This window comes from Pistacia vera, unplaced genomic scaffold (assembly GCF_008641045.1).
Source record: "Pistacia vera cultivar Batoury unplaced genomic scaffold, PisVer_v2 Contig407, whole genome shotgun sequence".
Taxonomy (NCBI): domain Eukaryota; kingdom Viridiplantae; phylum Streptophyta; class Magnoliopsida; order Sapindales; family Anacardiaceae; genus Pistacia; species Pistacia vera.
The window spans coordinates 828,593-854,366 of record NW_022196232.1 but is presented as its reverse complement, the minus strand read 5'-3'; the positions used below and the strand labels follow the sequence as shown (position 1 = coordinate 854,366).

Below are 25,774 nucleotides of genomic sequence, written 5' to 3'. Positions count from 1 at the left end.
AATCACAAAAGAAGGTGATTATTATGAGAATAAAGAAAGAAAATCTAAAGTTTTCATACATAAGTCGTCAAAACATATGATCCAATAATTTACAAACAATTGAAAACCATTGTAACCTAAAATTTTGACTTCAAACGAGATACAAACTCTCAGTCCATCTTGAATTGGAAATTTAAGTGCTGTTTAAGTTAAAATTTTCAGTCACCCTTTATTAACAGTAGAGATTACACCAAAATAAAAGAATATTTACCTTTTCTCACTTTCTTGAGTTTACTTATGAACCAATCATACAAGCAGTCAAGTCCAAGAGAAGCACATAAACGGAATGTAGAATCCAACAATTTAAGAGGAAGAAGAATTCATGAGCATAACAAAACATGCAGGAAAGGGAAGATAAGATAAAATACCAGAGAGTTCAAAGGGTTTAGAGGGTAAAGTGGATGATCTTGAACAGGCACGCCAAGAAATAGAAGAATCGCAGCCATGTGCTCTTTCATCAAGAAGATATAAAAGTGGGGTTGGGTAAAGTAAATGGAGAAATTGAAAAGACTGCTTTTACTAACAGTGGATTTGATGGAAGTGAAAGTGAAAGTAGAAAGAGAGTGGTTTAGGTTCCAGTGTTCCACTATCCGAGAAAGAGAATGCCACTGGGCACTGACCGGTCCAGGGCGAGGAGGACGGTTGGTAAAAACCGGGGTACAAACCGGTCGGACCGGGTCCAAGAAAGTCCAAAGTTAATGCGGTTTTATGTTTGGGCCTCAATCAATATCAATTGGGCTGGTACTTCACACTCCAAAAGAGTGGCCTAGGCCTGCTTAAAAGAGGATACCCTAAGTCTAGGATAAGTCATGTTGGCCTGCAAAAGAGAAGCGTCAAGAAGGGGATAGTAAGGGTTTCGGGTTATTGGGTGTTCTCTCCGATACTCAAGTCAATCTATAGTCGAATCAATGGTTTATTAAGTGTGCATTTACTTTAGAAAAATGAGAAAGAATAGTTCTCCCTTTTAGATGAAAAAAAGCAGTAAAAGTCCATGATATTACGATAGTATTAGTGTCATAAGTCAATATATGCATACATACTAAGTAATTATTTCATTTAATAAGTATCAATTTACATGATATTAGACATTGCATACTGATAACAAGTAAATGCTACACCATTATTGATGACACTACATACATGAATTACAATTTACAAGCAATATAGAACCTTTATTACAAGAAAAAATCATAGTCATCCTGGGTGATCACTGGAAAAGATGGACTCATCAATATCATTCTTCATCTGTTCATGAGAATAGAAGATTTACATCCATCGGCTAAATTAAATCAAGGGATAAGTAAAAAAAAAAAATTAAAATAGAAAAAAAAAACTGATAATCTCGTTTCCGATAGCAGCGAGTGGTTTCTGGTACCCGGAGATTTTTTCGGCGTGTTACGGTAAAAAAATTGATATTAAATGATCATCTATAAACGATCCATCTATCAATATAATATTAAATTGGAAAAAATGATTGCGTTTGGTTGGGATCTGACCGATAAAGTGTGGCCACCCAAACTTTCTCCATCAGATCCTAGACAAACGTTGAATATATTGCAAAATATAATTGCAGACATAGATAGATCGTTAAACTTGAATTATTTTTATACCAATATTGTTACCTAATATCGCCAAAACATTCTCTAGCAATGGACCTATGGATGCCAATACCGGATTCTGACACCGGAACTTGATCAATTAATTAAGATAATTTTTTAAAAAAGTGTTTTAAATAAAATAAATTATTAAGAGTATTTTTATTTAAGTTTACTTTTATTATGATAATTAGACTTGTGTATTTATAAAAACAAATTTCAGATAATTGATGATTAATTACAATTACTACATATTAAAATTAATCCAACTATTAAATTATAAAAAAAAAAATGTGAAATAATTGATGCTCGTAAAGAAGATTTGTTGTATAGAGAATACAACAAATATTATGAAAGAAATTAAACTTCATATAGTAGGCATAACCTAACATTTAATAGCAAAGAAACGAATTTAAGAGAAACACACTATTCAAAAGGCTTACTTGTTTTGGGAGATTGACCTGTTGATCCTCCAGTGATGGGGCTACTCGTTACTCAGGCCTCAATTTCTTCAATAAGCTTCTCGAAATCTTCTGCCGAAAGAGATGACAGATATTTACTAGTGTAAAAATAGTATTCTTGTCTATCTGCCTCTTCATAGAGGACATCTATTTGTGGAATGTGTTTAGTGACATTCTCCCAATTCTCCTTTTTTATCATACAATAAACCTCCTTCAACATCATGTGAAATTCAAGTAACTTTAGGTTATTGAGATGCTCAATTCCAGTTGGAATCTCCTTCAACAATAGGCATGGTCCAATCCACAAGTATGTAAGACTAGGCATTGCACCTTTCTCTATCATCATGCACTTCAATCCTTTGAAGTCGTACAGATACAAGTCTTGGAGCTTTGGAAACCAACCTTCTTTGAAATGCAACTGTTCATCACAGTCATCCACAGTGAGAATAAGCACCACTAAATTAGGCAGAGCTTGAAGGATTGTCATGGAATCATTGGTTGATCCATTCAAATCTAACTCTAATCTGATTAGGTTTTGAAGTTTACAAATCCAAACTGGTAGAATTTCAATAAACATCCCTCCCAAATGAAATTGCTGAAGACATAAAGGAGGAGCCAAGGATTGTATATCAAGAGGCTCTTCTCCACTTGTGAACACTGACACACTCAAACCTTCAAGGTTTTTCATATTCTGGACAACAGCAAACAAATCCTTCACGTCTCTATTTGCGACATCAATACACAAGTTTCTCATCTGCCTCAGTTTCTTAAGCTCTTCAAGCACTTCAGTGTTTGTATATACATACTTTAGCTGCTGCAACTCTGTTAAAGCCCCAAAACCTTCTTGTATTTTCGCTCTATCTCCGTAAGGACCTTCGTTGTCCCAGCGTCGTACAATTAGGCAATGCAATTTTTTCAAATTCTTGATCTCAACCGGGAGCTCACTCACAAAATTCCACTTCAAATCAAGAGTCTCTAAGTTGACAAGCATGCCTATGGACTTGGGAAGTTCTTTAACTTTTGTATTTTTCAAACTTAAGTAGTGCAAATGGAAGAGTTTTCCCACTCCATCAGGAAGAAAATCCAAAGGGGCATTTTCAAAATCAAGTATCTTTAAGAGCTTGAAATCAGCAACATATGTAGTCACTAAAGTCTCGGGCAATTTGTCTACATTGAAAAGACAAATGGAGCGGATTTTTGAATTTTTTACGCTCTCTAAAACACCATTAGCACATCTGTCAATTGAAATACGCCGAGTTTTACTAATGTGACTCAAGCCTTTTTCGTTAAAGAAATGACAAAAATCACATTCCTTCATCTTTCTGCGAATGATCTCGTACATCAGATCATGAACTCTACTACTTTTAGCTTGTCCAGAAGCTTTTCTCTTTGAAACTTGAACCAAGCTTCTGTCAATGAGTTCTTTCAAGTATTCTTCGGCAGCAACCTCAGATGTTAGGTGGTTGTTGCATTGGACAAAGCCTTCAGCTATCCAAAGGCGAATTAATCTCCCAAATCTAATTTCGTAGCCTTCTGGAAACACACCAAAGTATAAAAGACATGACTTGAGATGGTGAGGAAGATCATAATAACCTTCAGACAAAACTCTCTTGCAATCACTAAGATGGGAATCATTGCTTAATTTTGAGCCCAAGCTACCTAGTATATTTTCCCATTCAGAAACAATCTTGTTTTTTCTAGAGAGAAGCCCACCTATCGCAGCAATTGCTAGAGGTAGACCTCCACATTTTCCAACAATACGTTCCGATAATTTCGTCAAGTTTGGAGGACAACAACCGTCAGAGCCAAATGCCTTTCTGCAGAAAAGTTCCCATCCCTGCTCTGAAGACAAGGGTTCAAGCATGTGAACATGAACTATTGACAACGGTACGAATTCAGTAACTGCGTTATTCCGTGTCGTTAGCATTACTCTACTATTTTTTTGGTTATCAAGTAAAGCATGCTCTACATCTCTCCAAAATTCAATTTTCCACACGTCATCAAACACGATCATGTAACACTTGTCCGCTAAGTGTTCCCTCAACATCATGATCAAATCCTTCTCTTCCATTTTATCTGCCTCCGTTAGAGTGGACCCTGTTGAACGGTAAAGTTCTTGTAAAATTTTCCTTAGTAAATCTTTCTTCAAGTATTCTTTCCCAACTGTGATCCAAGCCTGGCAATCAAAATACTTCTTCGTTGTACCATTCGTATAAATTTTCCCAGCAAGAGTCGTCTTGCCAAGTCCTCCTTCGCCCACAACTACAACGACTGAACGGTTGGATATTCCACTTACCAACAAACCAATCAATTGGTCTCTAGTAGATTCGATGCCCACAAGTTCAGCGTCTTCGATGAAAAAGGCACCAACTCGAGAGTCATGCGGTACAATATCTCCTTGATCTATGTGCCTCAAGTTATAGTGTTCTGCTCTTCTCTGTATGTCAGCAAGTGATGATTTGATATGTTTAATCTCAGATGAAATTCCATGACGCACCTTAAGTTCATTCATGAAGCAACGCATTTTACGAAGGAAACCAGAGAGACCTTTGCCAGCATGAACATGATGCTTTGCCTCATTAAGTATGTACTCATCTATGACGTCTTCAATGTGATGAGCTTCGTCCCTTACTTGTTTTACCCAAGTACTTACGACACCTCCACTGCTTTCTCCTTCTTCTTCGGCTGCTGCCCTTGCATCTGCATCCCTGAGGAAAGATCTGATGAACTCCAATTCTCTTCTGATGCTTTCAACTTCTTTCTTTACACTTCTCAACAGCTTGGTTTCTTGGGCAAGCAAGGAAGCCAAGGTTTCTATAGCAAAGTTCACTGTAAACTCTGCCATATCTCATAACCTTTTTCTTGTTCACTCCATCTTAGTTCTTAAGAGTAAAGATGTATCATCATGTATACAATTTTCGATTGTTGTGTTAAGAAACCGGTGAGTTGGACAGAAGTGTGAACACAGATTCTTCTGTTGACCAGTAAAACTTTTGGGAGTCCAGGATAAGAATTGAACGATGATAGAGAGTCCGTATAACTTAGTTGTAAACGGCCGGACTTATTAATTTTGTCTCTCCACATAATTAATAATTAATAAACTTTGAGAAGATGTTGTCATGTATGGTTTTAAACATATATAATTCTAAAGAGACAGAGTCCACATGAATGGCTACACTTTTAGATTGAGATCAAGTCAACACTTGACCATGATCCAAGGGTCTATGTTAATTTGATGTTTGTGTAGTCAACATATGACCATTATAAAGGTTCGTGTCAAAATTCTTTAGATGTATGATTCTGCATACAACGTTTTATTGTTGTGTTACGAAAACAGTGCGTTGGACAGAAGTGTGAACACAATTCTCTAGATGGTTTTGTTGACTAGTAAAACTTTTGGGACCCCATGAACTTAGTTGTAAACAGCTGGACTAGTTAGTAATTAATTAGTTTATCAAATTTGGTTAAGGAAGTTGCCGGCAGCAATAAGGAGAAGGTTATTTGTTAACAGAAGTATAATCCTGTTAGTTTACTTGAACTCAAAGGTGCCATTTTATTTGAGTTTGAAAACCATACTTTGAAGATTGAACACAATAACAGTATATATTAAAGTGAAGGAAGAATTATCTACATCTCCAACTATAGTATATACTAAACGTTTCTGGTAATACCAAATAGCTCTATCTTCTCATTTATACAATGTTTCTTCTTTGTTTGATTGTTGTGTTACGAAATCAGTGGGTTGGAGAGAAGTGTGAACTCATTACTACTAACGTCTTACACACCAAAACCTTATCCTTTATTTTCCACACGCTAACCCCTTTTGTCAAGGTCTGACAATCTGGTTGTCCCCTCTGAGGAAAAAGAGGGCTCAATTTTCTTTCGTCCCAGCAAAAAAGTGATGCTCGGAAATAATTGTCTCTGTCCTTCAATTTTGCAAAGGGATACTATCGGATGCACCTTTATCTTCTAATGTATGTTATTCAAAAAGTAAAACCAAAATGAACATTTCTTACCTTGTCTAACTATTCCTTGTCAAAGTACTTGAACATAAGTTGCAAGGAAGAGATGACAAGGAAGAAACCGGCAGCTGTTGGTATGCAGGGAAGGCTGAAGAGTCTGGTCAAAAAGGAACATCTGCGGCGCATTCTGCACCGCCTTGTGAGCCTGAAATTTCTTCAGGTTTTCCTGCCTGCTGTGCCTGTTCCTGCCTACCTACTCTACTTTTCTTTCATAAAACAACAAAACCTTCTATCAATTTTAATCTCGACACCAAGAAGTTTGATAACCAACTAGCACTTTCATGAAAATGGATTACAGGGAGCACCCACCAGACCAAAACACATATGAAAAGATTTAAAGCCATTTCTCAAGTCAAAGCTAGTTAGACTTATATTATCAAGTGTAGTGTTTAATTATAATTACTCGTTTATTAGATACCAATCCAGTCTTTGTTACAAGGCCACTTTATTCACCTAATTTGAAAACAAACACTCGGCAATTGCTTTTGTCTTGTCCTTTACGGTCCTACCATTACAATTATTGCTCAACTTTCTTTGTATTACCTCACTTAATCCCACTCCCATCCCGATTAATAAATTAACAAATGCCACGTTGTTATATAATATTTACTTATACGTTTCATCTTCAAATTCACCTCTCATTCATTTTCCAAGTTGTTTCTCTCTTCTTGTTCCACACCATTAAATGGTTAACCTTTCCATTACTATAGACTTCCAAACCCAAACCCCAAAAGTCCTCTTTCACCCTTATATTTGTATTTATACATATACATATAACAAACACAGAGATAGTGCCACCAAATGTAAGTTGTAAGGCTTACTCTTTTGAAACATAATTCATTACACAAGAGCCATACAAAACCATAACTATGTTTCTTGTCAATACAAATAATAGTCTGTGAAATCATTACATCATTGAGTCCACAATCAATGAATATATTGATAACTTTTTATATTGATAAATATAAGTATCGTTAGAAATAAACAGTCACTTTAGTCAACATCAACTTTCCAGATTGTAAATTGTCTAAATTTTTTCAGGTTCCCCAGTCATCAAAAAGTGGAACACATAAAATAAAAAACTCTTAACAATTCATATAACACGAATTTGTCTTACTTACAAGGGATTTCAAAGGCTGGGCAGTCTTGTTTACTTCAGGCTCATCTTCCCACTTTTTAAGTATATACGTATCAAGAGGAGACATGTCTTCTATCCTGCAAACTTCTTCAAGACGGTATTAATTAAGTTACTTTTGGCAAAGTGAACCATTAAAGATTGAAATTACCTTTTGCATTCCCTTTCCCAGTTCTTGGTGGGTCATGGATTTCTGGAAAAAAAATTACATTCAGATTTTGAAGACTTCTTAATTTAAAACAAATTATAGGATCCCTCCTGAATATTTTTTATACGCAACTGGTGCAGGCATATTTTTCTTTATTTTGAAGATTTCCAGCATCCACAGCAGCAATTTCCTTGACCAGCATGTGTCTTTAGCACATATACATAATCTGTCGATGATTTATCAAGCATACCATTGTTGAAACGCCAAACTTGTACCATATTAAGCTCTTATAAGGATTAAAAAAGAAAGAAAGAAGCAGCAAAAATATTTTGTAACAAATATTTACAAGAAATGTTCCACCAATGGAGACGGACATGGGCTATTCCCATCACTGACATTAATGCATTAACATCTTTCACAGGAGGTAAAGCTTGGCACATATCAACCCTAAGTGCAGAAATATGAAATAATCAGAATCAATTGCTTACTTCATATGATTCATTGGAAAAAAAAAAAAAAATCATTAAACTTAAACACAGCTAAACTTAAAATATTTACATTATAAGCTTCTATGTTGAAATTCTTCATGAAACTTTCATAAAAAATTTCTATGCTGAAATTGTTTTGCAACTTAATGGTGAAACTAGAAACAAGATCTGGAAAACAGGCACTTCAATGATAAATTTCTGAATAGCAATAATTTCAACATTTATTAAGTCCTACATGAAAAGAGAAGGTCAAGTGAAAAAGTCTAATACAATAAATAACAATTACCAGTATGTCTGAAGCTAATTGCTTCAACTTCAGAGTAATCTCCAATGCAGACTCCCCAGTAGAAGACTCAAAACTAAAACAATCAGCATGTCTTACCTTGAGCCTCAGGGATGAGCTTTCTTACAACTTAATTTCTGTGTGACAAACCCCTCTAACACGATACCAAACCCTCGAGTTTGACTTCCCTAGGGGCCATCGCAAACCACCCTTCACTCCTGGATCTAAAACAGCTGAATTAATCAGCAAGGTTTTTGCAATTTAACACCCAGGATCACACCTGTAATGATATATATACTTGGGTTTATTAGATAATTATCTAAGGGCTAAGTCAAATTGACTTGTTTGGTTTATATCAGGGCTTCTTACTCCTGTATAAGCAAGTCCTCTACAAACAATTCAAAAAAGTTGAAAACTATTTCTTTTTTCTTCTTTTAATGGTGAATTCTGTTTAAATGTTTCTAGGAAGACTTCGAAAAAGGTCTTAATCAGATTCCAAAAATTTCTATCCTTATCCTGTTTCATCTTTTCTTGTTTATATTAAAGTAGTTCCATCATTTTTTACATCAAAATTCATCTCACAAACTCAATTCAATCTATTTTCTTTTTATTCAAAAACATAGATATAGGTACCGCTGACAGCTTCTTTTACCTCTACAGTTCCTGGTATAATTAACTTTAGCAAAAGCCTTGTTTCATTAACTTTTCTAAAGCAACCAACTCTGAATGTTTAAGAATCATGATAATCAAATTGAGGCATCGACCTCCATCATCCTATCTGCACAACACTGATTTATTTTTATAATAGGTTAAAATAATGGCAACATTCATGCAAAATCTGATATATTATCCACATAAATAAGCATGTAAGTAACAGAAAATTTGCCTTATAGAGCTCAAACGTTTTATCTTCTTTTACTCTACATTTGCATAAAATGATTGACTTTCATCGTGTGCTGTCAATCACCTAGACAATGAAATTTAAGTCAATAGCTATATTATCTGAAGTACAAGTAGCATGATTGTAATAGACAGGTGTTTAGAAGAACAATTACCCAGATATAGTATACATCCTTATCTGCTTCAAAATCAACTGCTATTTTTGGCACAACTCCACTTGTAATGTTTTCCATATAAGATGTAGGAACATTTGTATAAAATGTCCTCCTCAATCGTTTCAAAGTGGTTTCAGCGACTAGATCTTTTTTGACCTTTTCTATGTTCACATAATAGGTCCTGCATCACAAAGATTAATCTTGTAATAGCTGCGTAGTCCAAATTTTTTGTCACCAACTATTAGTACATATGTTCGCTTCACATTACAAACTAATTGGGCTGCAGACATGACTAGAAGGGGAAATACATTTGGTACATAGAGTATCATCAATATATGGTTAGAAATAGGTCAGCGGGCGGATTGATTATTCTCCCAATTAAATATGTTCTGTGACTGGTCAGTCAAGAAAAAGTCAGGCAGGAGAAATGATAAATGAGTTACTCTATAGCACCAACAATCAAGCAATTCTCAGGTATGGCAAGGCCTCAACAGCAGTGCTAGATATGTGCTTTTGCAAAGTGTTTCCGTCTTCACAAAGGACAATGGAAGTCAAACGAAGGGTTTGAGTGAAGTAGTAAATCATAACAAAACAAGTGGCCAATTCCAAGGCAAAGAGGTAGCATGCATGATAAATCATTGTTTTAATTTTCTTTACTTTCGCTTTTTAAGAGATATTACCCAGAGTTTCTGATTCAGAGATTTAATTCACTCCTATCCCTTCCATGGGAATAGGTAGGGGACAATCTCATAATTTCCCTATATTTCAACTGCTAATTCTTAATTGACCATAAGATTCTATAAGATTCTCATGACAGTCTCAATCATTTTGTTTTATGTAAGATTCCTAAAGAAAGAAAAATCAAGGATGCATTATATAACATTCAAGCCAATAAAGCAAATCAATTCTTTACCCACAAAAAGAATTTTGCCAAATCTAGCGACCAATGTTGGCTTTACTTTCTCCAACTCTTTGCACTTGATTTTGTTCCTCAGATTGTTAAAAGAAGTCAATAAATCTGGCCATGCATTTTTAGCAACAAACTCCCAAGGTCATCTTGATATATTCCCTCCCACTTCATCATTACCTACAAACAAGAGAGAAAATGATCAACACTACTACTTGAAACACTAGAATGAAATTCAAAGAGACAGGGCATAACACCACCTTTATCCGCCTGATTGTTCACTAAAACTAGGGACTTTTCTCCTATAGTCTGCTCAATGGGTTCTGAAATCGGCTCAAGGTGGACAAATGAAGGAAATTGGCGAGTATCATCCAAATCAACAACAAACCATCTATATACACATTGGTCTGCATAGATAATCTTCCGAACCCTGTCTACATTATGCCGAGATGATCTCAAGTTCAAATCTCTTCTGAAATGTGGAGATAGCAGCTCTGCAGTTGGAGATGGATGGTTCGAATCCTTTGAGTGTCGCTTGTGTGGTGTAATATAAGTCATAAAGATATAGAAACAATCTTAAACCCTATTAGAATCAATCTTCAACAACGGAACTTTGCCAAATAAAACCACTCTCCCAATTAACACCCAATTCTTGCAAAAATCAACAAAATAATAGAAAAACCCGAAACCTTTTGATACTCTAACCTCAAAACCTCTGAAAATAATAATGAGAATTAAAAAAAAAAAAAAAAAACAACACGCAAGAAACGTTTCTCTTACTTTTACTAACAATTACATATCTAACCAATACACATAATGACTTGCCATTTCCTAAATCTTGCCTCATGCATTGTTACCATTTTTATGTAGATTCAGTAGCATCTATAATCACAAAAGAAGGTGATTATTATGAGAAGAAAGAAAGAAAATCTAAAGTTTTCATACATCAGTCGTCAAAACATATGATCCAATAATTTACAAACAAGTGAAAATCATTGTAACCTAAAAATTTGACTTCAAACGAGATACAAACTCTCAGTCTATCTTGAATTGGAAATTTAAGTGCGGTTTAAGTTAAGATTTTCAGTTAGGCTTTATTAACAATAGAGATTACACCAAAACAAAAAAAAATATTTACTTTTTCTCACTTTCTTGAGTTTACTTATGAACCAATCATACAAGCAGTCAAGTCCAAGAGAAGCACATAAAAGAAATGTAGAATCCAACAATTTAAAAGGAAGAAGAATTCATGAGCATAACATAACATGCAGGAAAGGGAAGAAAAGATGAAATACCAAAGAGTTCAAAGGGTTTAGAGGGTAAAGTAGATGATCTTGAGCAGGCACGCCAAGAAATAGAAGAAACGCAGCCATTTGCTCTTTCATCAAGAAGATATAAAAGTGGGGTTGGGTAAAGTGAATGGAGAAATTGAAAAGACTGCTTTTACTAACAGTGGATTGGATGGAAGTGAAAGTGAAAGTGAAAGTAGAAAGAGCGTGGTTTAGGTTCCAGTGTTCCACTACCTTAGAAAGAGAGTGCCACTGGGCACTGACCAGTCCAGGGCGAGGAGGACGGTTGGTAAAAACCCGGGTACAAACCGGTCGGACCGGGTCCAAGAAAGTCCAAAGTTCATGCGGTTTTGTGTTTGGGCCTCAATCAATATCAATTGGTCTAGTACTTCACATTCCAAAAGAGTGGGGCTAGGCCTGCTTAAAAGAGGATACCCTAAGTCTAGGATAAGTCATGTTGGCCTGCAAAAGAGAAGCGTCAAGAAGGGGGTAGTAAGACCATCTCCAACCCATTGCACCAAATTGGTGCAAAATTTGGTATAAAATACTATTCCATCTCCAACCCACAATACCAGATATTGCACCAAAAAAAATATTCTCTAGAATATTCTTTTTTTTCTTTTATTGTAATAATCAACAATTAATCTATTTCACTCATTATTTTTGTATATATTAATTAAATATTAGGAATGATATTTTTATTAAATAATAATTATTTTGAAAATTATACTAATTTAATAGAATTAANCAAGACAAGAAATTAAGTTTATGTGCACTAGGATATCATCTTAGAAGGTGAAATTTAACCTTAAATACAATATTTCAAAGTAGATATTACACGGAAAGTTTAAGAAAACTCCCCGCCCTACAACATGGAAATTACAAGAGGAAAACATTGATAGTAGATATTGCATGTTGATAACAAGCAATACTGCACCATTATTGATGACACTACACGCATGAATTACAAGCAATACAAATCCTTTATTACAAGAAAAAGCCATAGTCATCTTGGGTGATAACAGGAAAATATGGATTCATCAACATCATTCTTCATCTGCTCGTGAAAATAGAAGATTTACATCAGTAAGCTAAATTAATTCATAGGATAAGTAAAAAAAAAAAAAAAATGTAAAAAAAGAAAAAAAAAAACTGATAATTTCGTTTCCTACGATAGCAGGTGGTTTCCAATAATCGAAGACTTTTTCAGCTTGTTACAGTAACAAAATTGCTATTAAAATGGTCATCTCTAAACAATCTATCTGTCTATATAATTTTAAATTAGAAAAATGATTACACTTAGCTGGGATCTAACCGAGAAAGTGCGGCCACCCGAACTTTGTTTGTCAGATCCTGGCCAATTGTTGCACATATTGCTAACAAAAATTGCACATATAGATAGATGGTTTAAATTGAATTATTTTGATACCAATATTGTTACCTAATATCACCAAAATAAATTCCAGTGACGGTCCTGCGGATGCCAGTAGCGGATTTCGGCAGCCAAAACTTTATCAATTAATTAAGGTAATTTAAACAAAATAAAATATAAGAATATTTTTATTATGATAATTAGACTTGTGTATTTATTAAAAAAAATTCAGATAATTGATGATTAATTACAATTACTACCATATTAGAATTAATCCAACTATTAAATTATAAAAAAAAAACCTGAACTAATCTTTGCCCGTAAAGAATATTTATGTGAGTGAAAAACTTTCTCTTCCCTAATCGATGCCATTGAGATTTGAGATATAACTGATTGTCCTAGTTTAGAGAATGTAACAAATATTATGAAAGAAATTAAACTTCGTATCTTAGGCATAACCTAATATTTAATAGTATTACGTGAATTTAAGAGAAACTCACTATTCAAAAGGCTTACGTGTTTTAGGAAACTGACCTATTGATTATGTGATGGGACTGCTCGTTACTCAGCCTCAATTTCTTCAATAAGCTCCTCGAAATCTTCTACCGAAAGAGATGACAGTTGTTTACTAGTGTAAAAAGAGTAATCTCCTTTACTTGTTATCTATTTATAGCTCACCTGTACTTGGCAATGTGTTTAGTGACATTCTCCCAATTCTTATTTTTTATCCTGCAATAAACCTCCTTCAACATCATACGAATTACAAGTCTCTTTAGGTTATTGAGATGCTCAATACCAGTTGGAATCTCCTTCAACAATAGGCATGGTCCAATCAACAAGAATGTAAGACTAGGCATTGCACCTTTCTCTATCATCATGCATTTCAATCCTTTGAAGTCGCAGAGATACAAGTATTGGAGATTTGGAAACCAACCTTCTTTGAAATGCAATTGTTCATCAGAGTCACGCACAAAGAGCATAAGCACCGATAAATTAGGCAGAGCTTGAAGGATTGTCATGGAATCATTGGCTGATCCATTCAACCACAATTCTAATCTGGTTAGGTTTTGAAGTTTAGGAATCCAAACTGGTAGCTTCTTGATATTCACACTCAAGTCCAAGTGTTGAAGACATTGCAGAGGAGAAGCCATGGATTCTATATCAAGAATCTCTTCTACACTTGTCAACATTGATATACTCAACCGCTCAAGGTTTTCCATATTCTTGACAATAGAAAATAGATCCTTCACATCTCTATATCCAAGTTCAACGCCCAACTTTCTCAACTGCTTTAGCATCCTAAGCTCATCAAGCACTTCAGAATTTGCATGCACTTGAAGTAGCTTATTCAACTCCGTTAAAGCCCCAAAACCTTCTTGTATTTTTGCTCTGTCTTAGTAAGGACCACCGTCCCAGCGTCGTGCAATTAGACAACACAATTTTTTTCAAGTTCTTGATCTCAACTGGGAGCTCAATCACAAACATCCACTTCAAATCAAGCGTCTCTAAGTTGAGAACCAAGCCTATGGACTTGGGAAGTTCTTTAACTTTTGTATTTCTCAAATATAAGTAGTGCAAATGGAAGAGCTTTCCCACTATATCAGGAAGACAATCCAAAGGGGCATTTTCAAAATCAAGTATCTTTAACAGCTTGAAATCAGCAACAAATGTAGTCATGAAAGACTGTCGCAATTTTTCTACATTGAAAAGACAAATGCAACGGATCTTTGAAATTTTTATGCTCTCTAAAACACCATTAGCGCATTTGTCTATTGAAATATGCCAAGTTTTACTAAAGTAATTTCGTAGCCTTCTAGAAACACACCAAAGTATAAGAGACATGACTTGGGAGGGTGAGGGAGATCATAATACCCTTCAGACAAAACTCTGTTGCAATCTTCAAGATGGGAATCACCACTTAATTTTGAGTCAAAATCATCAGGTATTTTTTTTCCATTCAGAAAGAATCTTGTTTTTTTCTTGAGAGAAGCCCACCTATGGCAACAATTGCTAGAGGTAGACCTCCACATTTTCCAATGATATGTTCCAATAATTCTACCAAGTTTGGAGGACAACAGCCGTCAAAGCCAAATGCCTTTCTGCAAAAAAGTTCCCATCGCTTCTCTGAAGACAAGGGTTCAAGCATGTGAACATGAACTATTGAGAATGGTACGAATTTAGCAACTGCTGTATTCTGTCGTTAGCGTTACTCTACTGTTTTTTTTTTTTTTTTTTTTGGTTATCAAGTAAAGCATGCTCTACATCTCTCCAAAATTGAATTTTCCACATGTCATCGAACACAATCATGTAACACTTGTCCTTTAAGTGTTCCCTCAACTTCATGATAAAATCTTTCTTCAAGTATTATTTCCCAACTGTGATCCAAGCCTGCCAATCGAAATGCTTCTTCACCGCATCGTTATTATAAATTTTCCTGACAAGAGTGGTTTTGCCTAGTCCTCCTTTGCCCACCACTGCAATCACTGAGCGAATATTGGATGTTCCTTCCACCAATAAAGAAATCAATTTTTCTTTAGTATCTTCAATGAAAAAAGAATCAACACTAGACTCATGAGGTATGACATTTCTCCCTCCACTGCATGACCCTTGATCTATGTTTTCTATGTTTTTTTTTTTAAAGAAAAAAACGACTGATTATTGATAATATTAGAAGTAGATAACTTGTCATTTAGTTTTCAATTTCCATCTTCAAGCATATTAATAAAAACAAGTGCCTCAAGGGCAATGTTCCATAACAGGGCACCGACTTTGGGTTGGCAAAGTTGTGTTCTTCGATGGAATTCTCACTTGTTTTACCCAAGTGCTTACGATACCTCCATTGCTTTCTCCTTCTTCTTCGGCTGGTGCCCCTGTGTCTGCATTCTTCTCAACAAATTCGTTTCCTGGAAAAGCAAAGAAGCCAAGGTTTCTATAGCGAAGTTCACTGTAAACTCTGCCATATCTCATAACCTTTTTCTTGTTCACTCCATCCTAATTCTTAAGATGTAAGATCATGCATACAATGTTTGATTGTTGTATTAAGAAACCAGTGGGTTGGACAGAAGTGTGAACACAATTATCTAGATGGTTTTGTTGAGTAGTGGAACTTGTGGGAGTCCAGGATAAGAATTGAACGATGATAGACACTTCGTATAACTTTGTTGTAAGTAGCTGGTGGAAAATAGGGACTCTGTTTTTTACTGATGTAAATGCAAGGGCCTATGTAAAATCGAAACAAATGAAAACAGTAATTGTTTTTTAGCTAGGCTAAACATAAAATTTAACCGTAACAACAGTATTTGTTGCTTTGTTATATATAATATTGTCCTTAAATTATTTACCTAGAAAAGACAAGGTGTGCTATTAGGCTCTCCAGTTTTAGTTCTACGTCTGTCAAACTCCTATAGAACTATATTCACTATAGCTTAATTAGCTACAAAACTATTTCATACAAAAAACCAACTAAATCCAGGGAAACAGGGTAAGATGCTCTTCAAGCTCGTGACAGGACGTGAGCTGTTAAGAAGATGAATTTGGCATTTTCCCGGGCCTGTTTGGTTGCTGAGAAAATAAAGGAAATTCAGACTAGATGTTAGTCATTTGCTCTAATACAATATAAGAGAAAAAGAAACACAAAGAGAGAAGAAAAACAGAGAAATCAAATTTTCGTAAACTAGCAACCTTACACACTTCATTCACTTTTTATAAGTACTTATACAAAACACAAACTAACGTTGACTTTTACATTTTAAGTATGAAACTTAAAAGCTGCTATTAGTTAACGGAAATTGATCCTTAACACCATGAAACAGTCGATCAGCTGATTCTCGTCATAGACAAGGCTGATCAAATTTCGAGTTTCTTATATTCACACCACTCTAATACTAGATTTAGGCCATGGACCAAGTAACATCCACAACACCCACCTCAATATTCAGCCCCAAAGCATGCCACACAGCATCAGACCCATCAACAATATCATTACTACAAGGTGGCTGATAATCATGATCATGATCACATGCATTCACTGAGTCACACTCATCAACCACCTTTGCCATCACATTCTTTCCATTACTAGCCCTTATCTTTATATTCTTCCCACACCTTGACCCTCCATTATACCACCCAGGCACCCAGTCGATAGCGCCACAATCAGTTCCGAGTTATTATGATACTTGTCATCACCCTTCCATGGACCTCCCCCATCGCCACCTTCGCCAAAGTCATTGTTTGTTAGATTGGCTTTCGTTGAGGAGGTGACGGTAGGGGAGCATTTGAATTGAGGAAAATTTTTGCCGTTGCAACTTAGTGTACCTGAGGACTGGCATTGACCGCTGGGCGTAGGGCCAGGTTTTGCACATATTTGAGTCCTAACGTCGGGATCGTCGTTGCACTTGCCGTTGATGCAAATGAGCTGACCGTCGCAGTCGTCAAGGGTTTTGCATGGCCCATTGCAGTGGGAGATGGCATTCGAAAGATAAGAGAAAGAGAAGGCATGTTTAGCTTGCAATTAGCTTTAAGTTTAAGAGTTAGAGATTGCTGGTTTCATTGAATTTAAAGAATTTTAGTGACTCGTAATTGGTGCATAGTGTGGCCTAGCAGGTTCCACACAAAAGTCTTTGAATTTTAAGTCTTAGTCATGTTTTATTTTAAAATATGAATTTAAGAAAATAAAGTAAAACTACATTTTAAAAATTTATATATTCTAAGTTAGGAATTTTTTTTTTTTTTTTTTGTTAATTGCGATATTCAAACCAGTTTGTACGCACCTCAACAAACCCTCATAGTGTATTGAATATCTTATAAACTTAATAAAATAGAAACATAAGTAACTTATCTAAATGACTAAAATCTTACCATCTAGCCACAAACTAATGGTTAAATTAGGAATATTAACAAGGTGTCATCATAATTATACATTAAACTAATTTTTTTCATTTTAAAATAATTTTATATAAACATATTTTTCTTTTCTTTCAATTTAACATATCTTTAGTTTAAAGAATATGATATCAAAAATATTTTTGAATTTTATAAACACAAAATTAAATTTCTTTACTTTTTGAAAATAAAATTTTCAAAGAGTCAACTGACCACAATCACCTTCCGCGGCCCACGTACCAAACACCCTAATTTGATGTTTGTATAGTCAACATTTTAACCATTATAAGTTTAGAATTATAATATGCAAATTACGATATTATTCCCTTGAAAACAGCTGCTATATCATAACCCAGATAACGGGAGACATGTCTTTGATTAGAAACAGGGCAAAGCAGAGTAACCCAGAAAGTTCAAAACAATCCCTAGCCAAAAAAAAAAAAGTGGTGTGTTATTAAATCATTTGATCAAAATAAGTTAATATACATAACCATTTCCATAAATTATAAGCTTGTTCACACGGTAATATCAAGAATAGAACATAGCAGTTGATTGAGAGCACAATGAATAGACACAACGGCGGTAACACATACAGTAAACTTTACAATAACTGCAGCAACAACGTAAAGCAGGAACACAATCGATACTTGAAATTTAAGTATTGAATGAGAAAATGATTCATAGGATAGATAAAAACATTGGCATCAGAACTTGGCAGTTGATTGAGAGTCCATACGAATAAATACAACAAAAAACATACAGTAGCGTTGAATTTGAGTATGATTCATGGGATAGATAAAAACATTAGCATCAGATCATTTTTCACCATTGGTAACAAAAGTTTTACATTAGAACACATGGCGATATTTTAAGAAAAAAAACAATTAAGGACGAGAATCCTACTACAACAAATTTTTAAAGCCTACAGCAAATGGCCATGAAAATTGTTGTGATGTGGCATTGACTTATGCCTACGTGGAAGCCAACCTATAACTTGGAATGGTCAAAGTTATTTGTTAGAAAGCTAAGGGGTATTTCTGGCTTTTCCCATTGTCAATAAACCTAATGTAAATTAGGTTTTGCTGGATCGAGTTTTCATTCTCGATCTTTCTCTTTTGGTTACAGAGAGAGAAAGGTTGTTACGGATTGGGGTGTGCTGGAACCTTGAAGATCGTTGATGGAATCAAACGGTGGTGGTAGGTCTTGGCTGTGCTTTCTGTTTTCCCTTTCATCTTGTGCATAAATCTCACTGTTTTTCTGGTTGTTCTTTGAGGTATGAGAGGAGAGGAAACATCTGGGTTTCAGGTGTATGGGTCCTTTCTCGGGTTCTGATTTGTGTAAAGGAGTAAGCTAAATCTCTGTAAGGTTTTCCTATTTCTCATGGTGAATATTTCATACTGTCTTGAAGAGTGGATGTAGGTAATCTAATAGATTACCGAACCACTATAAATCCTGGTGTCCCTTATTTTCTTTTCTTGCTTTACTTTATTGATTATTGCTTGTGAGTTTGCTTGCTTGGATTGAATACTGCACTCGTGTATGCAATTTGGTCTCATGTTTAACAATATAAGGACTTACTTAAGAAAAACCATGACATTTTTCAAAGTCTTAAAGAGGAATACCTGTTGTTCGCAGATGGGATGACTTGTAAAGTCACTCCAGTACTTCAATATTTAAGTTCTCTCATTAATTTTTATTACAGATTCCCATAATGTGTTTTCTCTTGTGGTTTAGGTGTTATTATACATCATGTTAATTAGAGCAAAATTATATATTTCATGAAGAAACTTAAACTAAATCCATTGAAACAGGGTAAAACAGGGGATATGGTTTTTATAGGCAGACAACAAGGAAGACCATAACAGTAGCAACAACAACCACATTTCAAAGTAGATATTACACAGAATGTTTAAGAAAACTCCTTGCCTTACAACATGGAGATTACAAGAAGAAGACATTGACAGTAGATATTGCATGCTGATAACAAGCAATACTACACCATTATTGATGACACAACATCAATTACAAGCAATGAAGCAATATAGTACCTTTATTACAAGAAAAAGCCATAGTCATCCTGGGGTGACCACTGGAAAAGATGGATTCATCAGCATCATTCTTCATCTACTCATGATAATAGAAGATTTGCATCAGTCAACTAAATTAATTCATACAATAAGTAATAAACAAATTTAAAAAAAAAAAAGAAAACTTATAATTTCATTTTCGGCGACAGCAGATGGTTTCTGGTAACCAGAGACTTTTTCGGTGTGTTACGGTAACAAAATTGATATTAAAATGATTGTCTATAAACGACCTCCCTATCTATATAACTTTAAATTGGAAAAATGATTGTGTTTGGCCCAAATCTGATCGAGAAAGTGTAGCCACATGAACTTTCTCCGTCAGATCCTGGCCAAACGTTGAATATATTGCTAAAAATAATTGCAGATATAGACAGATCGTTAAAATTGAATTATTTGAGTACCAATGTTGTTACCTAATATCGCCAAAATAAATTCCAGCAATGGATCGCGGTTGTCGGTATCAGATTCCGATAGTCAGAGCTTCATCAATTAATTAAGTAATTTTTTTAAAAATGTTTTAAATAAAATAAATTATAAGAGTACATTTTTATTTATGATAAAAAAATAAAAAAATATATTTATCAGATAATTGATGATTAAATACAATTACTATCATATTAGAAGGATGCTAATCCAACTATTAAATTATTTAAAAAAAAGTTTATTTGTTTACTGAAAAAAACTGCAATATTTAATAGTAGAGAAGTGAATTTAAGAGAAACACACTATTAAAAAAACTTACTTGTTTTAGGAGACTGACCTATTGATTCAGTGAGTGATGGGACTACTCGTTACTCGGCATCTATTTCTTCAATAGCTTCTCAAAATCTTCTGTCGAAAGAGATGACAAATATTTACTAGTGTAACTAAAGTATTCTCCTCTAATTGTATGTGTATAGCTGATATGTATTTGTGGGATTTGTTTAGTGACATTTTCCCAGTTCTCATTTTTTTTTTTATCATGCAATAAACCTCCTTCAACGTGAATTCAAATCCAAGTTCCTTTAGGTTATTGAGATGCTCAATTTAACAATGGGCATGGTCCAATATATAGCTTTGTAAGACTAGGCATTGCACCTTTCTCTATCATTATGCATTTCAATCCTTTGAAGTTCCAGAGATACAAGTATTGGAGCTTTGGAAACCAACCTTCTTTGAAATGCAATTGTTCATCACAATCATGCATAGAGAGAATAAGCACCAACAAATTAGGCAGAGCTTAAAGCATTGTCATTGAATCATTGGTTGATCCATTCAAATCCAATTGTAATCTCATTAGATTTTCAAGTTTAAAAATTCAAACTGGTAGAATTTCAATAAACATCTCTCCCAAATAAAATTGCTGAAGACATAAAGGAGGAGAAGCCAAGGATTGTGTATCAAGAGGCTCTTCTCCACTTGTAAATGCTAATACGATCAAACATTCAAGCTTTTCCGTTTTCTGGACAATAGCAAACAAATCCTTCACATCTCTATTTGTGACCCAAATGCCCAACTTTCTCATCTGCCTCAGTTTCTTAAGCTCTTCAAGCACTTCACTGTTTGCATGCACATACTTTAGCCGCTGCAATTCTGTTAAAGCACCAAAACAACCTTGTATTTTTGCTCTATCTACATAAGGACCTTCGTTGTCCCAACGTCGTACAATTAGGCAATGCAATTTTTTCAAATTCTTGATCTCAACCGGGGAGCTCACCAACAAAAGTCCACTTCAAATCAAGAGTCTGTAAGTTGAGAAGCATGCCTATGGACTTGGGAAGTTCTTTAACTTTTGTATTTTTCAAACTTAAGTAGTGCAAATGGAAGAGCTTTCCCACTCCATCAGGAAGACAATCCAAAGGGGCATTTTCAAAATCAAGTATCTTTAAGAGCTTAAAATCAGCAACATATGTAGTCACGAAAGTCTCGGGCAATTTGTCTACATTGAAAAGACAAATGGAACGGATCTTTGAATTTTTTATGCTCTCTAAAACACCATTAGCGCATTTGTCTATTGAAATACGCCGAGTTTTACTAAAGTGACTCAAGTCTTTTTCATCAAAGAACCGACAAAAATCACATTCCTTCATCTTTCTACGAATGGTCTCGTACATCAAATCATGAACTCTACAACTTTTAGCTCATCCAGAAGCTTTTGTTTCTGAAACTTGAACCAAGCTTCTATCAATAAGTTCTTTCAAGTATTCTTCAGCAACATGCTCAGATGGAAGGTGGTCATTGCATTGGACAAAGCTTTCAGCTATCCAGAGGCGAACTAATTTGCCAAAACTAATTTTGTAGTCTTCTGGAAACACACCAAAGTATAAGAGACATGACTTGAGATGGTGAGGGAGATCATAATAAACTTCAGACAAAACATTGTTGCAATCTCTAAGATGGAAATCGCTGCTTAATTTTGAGCCCAAACTATCAAGTATATTTCTCCATTAAAAAACAATCTTGTTTTTTCTTGAGAGAAGCCCACCTATTGCAACAATTGTTAGAGGTAGACCTCCACATTTTCCAACTATACGTTTCGATAATTCCGTCAAGTTTGCAAGACAACAACTGTCAGAGCCAAATGCCTTTCTGCAAAAAGTTTTCTTCCTTCCTCTGAAGACAAGGGTTCAAGCATGTGAACATGAACTATTGATGATGGTACTAAATCAGCAACTGCTTTATTCCGTGTTGTTAGCATTACTCTTACTGTTTTTGTGGTTATCAAGTAAAGCAAGCTCTACATCACTCTAAATTTTCAATTTTCCACACTTCATCGAACACAATCATGTAACACTTGTCCTTTAAATGTTCGCTCAGCTTCATGATCAAATTCATCTCATCCATTCTGTTTGCCTCCATTCGAGTGGGCCCGGTTGAACGATAAAATTCTTGTAAAATTGTCCTTAGTAAATCTTTCTTCAAGTATTCTTTCCCAACTGTGATCCAAGCCTGGCAATCAAAATGCTTCTTCACCGCTTCGTTGTTATAAATTTTCCCAGTAAGAGTGGTTTTTCCTAGTCCTCCTTCGCCCACCACTGCAATCATTGAGCGAATATTGGATGTTCCTTCCACCAATAAAGAAATCAATTTTTCTTTAGTAGATTCTATACCCACAACTTCAGCGTCTTCAATGAAAATAGAACCAACTCTAGAGTCATGAGTTATAACACTTCTCCCTCCACTGCCTGGCCCTTGATCTATGTGCTTGAAGTTGTAGATTTCTCCTCTTCTCAGTATATTGGCAAGTGATAGTTCGATATCTTTAATCTTAGTGGTGATTCCACGTTGCAGTTTTTGAATCTTTATGAAGTAGCACGCTTTATGAATGTAACAAACGAAACCTCTGCCATGAGGAAGTCTAGCCGCCTTCATCGTGTACTCATCGATGGCATCTTCAATCCTGAAAACTTCTTCCCTCAATTGGTTCACCCAAGTTTTGACACCTTTATTGCCCCTTGTTTCTCCTTCTGCAGCTCTATCTGCATCCTTGAGAAAAGATCTGATACTCTCCAGTCCACGTTTGATGTCTTCAACTCCTTGTTTTGCATTTCCCAACAACTGGATTTCTTGGACGAGGAAAGAACTCAAGATTTGTATAACAGAGTTCACTGCAGCCTCTGCCATATCTCAAATCTCACATTTTTCTTGTTACTCACAGCATTGATGTCAAAAGTTTCTAAAATTTAAATGTTACGGCCTCTTGAAAGTAATAGCTGGTTATGGAAAAAGTTAACCCTCCACCCTCCATGAGGCTAAAGAGACAGAGTTCACATGTATGGCTTCATTAAAAAATAGACTTATTAGATCGAGCCTCCGTAAGACTAAAGAGACAGAGTTCACATGTATGGCTTCATATATACATACATATATATAAGACTTAGATCTTGAAGAAGTGATAAATATATGCATGCATTTCCATGGAGAAAAGCAGTCTCAACTTGGGTTGAAATAGAAGAGCAAGACAGAAGGATGAAGAAATAAATGATCTTGAGCCTTCCTAGAAATGAACTCCGGGTTGGTCTTGGTTTTTATCTTCATCAATACCAAGGCTTCTGGTGCCTATCTCCTTTCTTTCATCGGCATCATTTCCTTTCAAAGGAACTTCCGAGCACAAGATGGAGCCATAATTCTAAGCACCTATCCGAAATCATGCAGCACTTGGCAAAAAGCTTTCACATTTATCAGGGCGTGAACAAAAACGAAGCCCCTTAAACTGTATTTCACGCCCTGGTTGATGCGTGATGACCTGAGTTATTGCCAAATTAAGTGACTGAACTAAAGTAAGTGCTTTGGCACGTGTGATTAAGGTTACACTAGAACGTGCCGTAGCTTACATGGACCGCCTTGTCGTTTTCTGGGTTGAGTCTATCTCGGTGCGACCTGAAAACTGAACAATATATCGAAAGGCGGGCAAATATTTTCCCCGATAAACCATCAATATTTCTCTAATTCACAGAAAAGTCCTCAATATTAATTAAAAAAACAGTAATATTAGCTCCACGATTCAATCTTACAACCTTCTCTCATAATCTCCAACGTGGCAATTTGTAGTTGGTCAGTTGCAAATGGATCCCACCTATTTTTATGGGTCTCGCCTATCGATTTACAAGTTAATTAATTACGAGTTGTCTCATCAAGGGTTATAAGATTGGGTTATAGAGCTACTAGCATTACTCTTTAAAAAATCCCAATATTTTTCTTTAAACAATGTTAAACTTACAACTGAGTCATATAGACGAACAAAAAACAAAGGATAAAGTAGTTATTTTATATAAATTTTATGCAATTTTTTTCTGTTTGTATAACTTAGTTGTAAGCAAAATATTATTCTTTTTCTCTATTTTTAAGTCTAAGTATCTTACTCTTTGTTAGGGCCAAAAATCGTCTTTGGCCCAAATAGGAAAGCGGGCTCGACATTGAAGAAGAAGCCAGGACCAATCCCAATATGACCCACCCAGATTAGGCCCATTCGGTACAAGATATAGCCGGCCCAAACTACGTGGGCATGAGCCTCCTAATCCCAGTCCATTTCCTAGGTCCATGGGCAAATCCAGAGCCCATGGTCCCCTCAGAATACTTTCCTACTCCTGATCAATCTCCCATTCAAGGTCACCTTCCTTTTTCTAATCACTTTCCTGCTCGAAGTTACTCTCCTAATCAGAATCACCTTCCTATTCGGACACTGGTAAGACAACTTACCATGGCCCTAATTCTTCTAGGGTTTGCATCAGAGTCATACTAGGACTCCTACTTCTACTAGGATTGGGAGACCAGACAGTCACTATATAAGCAGAGGCCAACCCTCTCACAAAGGACACGACATTACACCTTCACACCTAAGGCTCATACTTGAGAGCTTTACATCACCGCCGTAGTCACAGTCTCCGACTAGACTTCCGGTAACCTTTTTATTCCCTAACCTTCACTATACTAGCCTCTTTCAGCCTTGCTGACTTGAGCGTCGGAGTGCCTACGGCAAACATCACCCCGGTGTTTCCCGTTCGCTTCACGCGTGTGTTTCTCTATGTGTACAAGTGCAGCAGATCGCTAGTGGCCTCAACCTCACGGGATCAGACCCCCCTTCTGTATAGGTAGATTTTCACGTCTACAGTTTGGCGCCCACCGTGGGGCCTCTAGCAATCATTCGGCTCGACGAACCCTGTTGCGTAGAGGAACTTGCCATGGCTGACAACTCCGATAACGCTAATCCCGGCCTCGAGGCCAAACTGGAAGCTCTAACCACTCTCATGCAACAGAAATTAGACAAGGTGGCTGCATTGGAAGCTGAGAACAATGCAATCCGGACGGAAAACGCATCCGTCAGGTTAGAAAACCAATCCCTCAAGGAGAAGGTGAGTCAATTCTATGACCTAGAGTTCCTGCCTGGCCAAGCACCCCTTAATCGGTTCCACACCCTTGTTCCGCCCATGCAACCTCTCCTTACGCCGGAGCCCCGACCCTCGGCCTCTGGCAAAAGGCTGTGTCCCTTAAACCCATATGCGGCCGACAATTCTGTCCTAATTCATGGAGATA

At 35.8% G+C, this 25,774-nt stretch overlaps 2 protein-coding genes and 1 pseudogene across 2 annotated transcripts; all 3 read right to left on the bottom strand.

Moving 5' to 3' along the window:
• Positions 1-2,129: 2,129 nt before the first annotated feature.
• Positions 2,130-4,940, bottom strand: LOC116142359 (disease resistance protein RPM1-like). Its single transcript, XM_031427783.1, has one exon. The coding sequence runs from the start codon at positions 4,938-4,940 to the stop codon at positions 2,130-2,132; it is 2,811 nt and encodes a 936-aa protein (XP_031283643.1).
• An 11,744-nt stretch (positions 4,941-16,684) lies between these two features.
• Positions 16,685-21,831, bottom strand: LOC116142358 (annotated as a pseudogene).
• A 51-nt stretch (positions 21,832-21,882) lies between these two features.
• LOC116142357 (disease resistance RPP8-like protein 3) lies at positions 21,883-23,365 on the bottom strand. The gene is made up of 3 exons (XM_031427782.1): positions 22,488-23,365; positions 22,227-22,354; positions 21,883-22,046 (listed from the first exon to the last, which is right to left on the bottom strand). Exons 1-3 carry the CDS (start codon positions 23,363-23,365, stop codon positions 21,883-21,885), a joined length of 1,170 nt encoding a protein of 389 aa, XP_031283642.1.
• Positions 23,366-25,774: the final 2,409 nt, after the last annotated feature.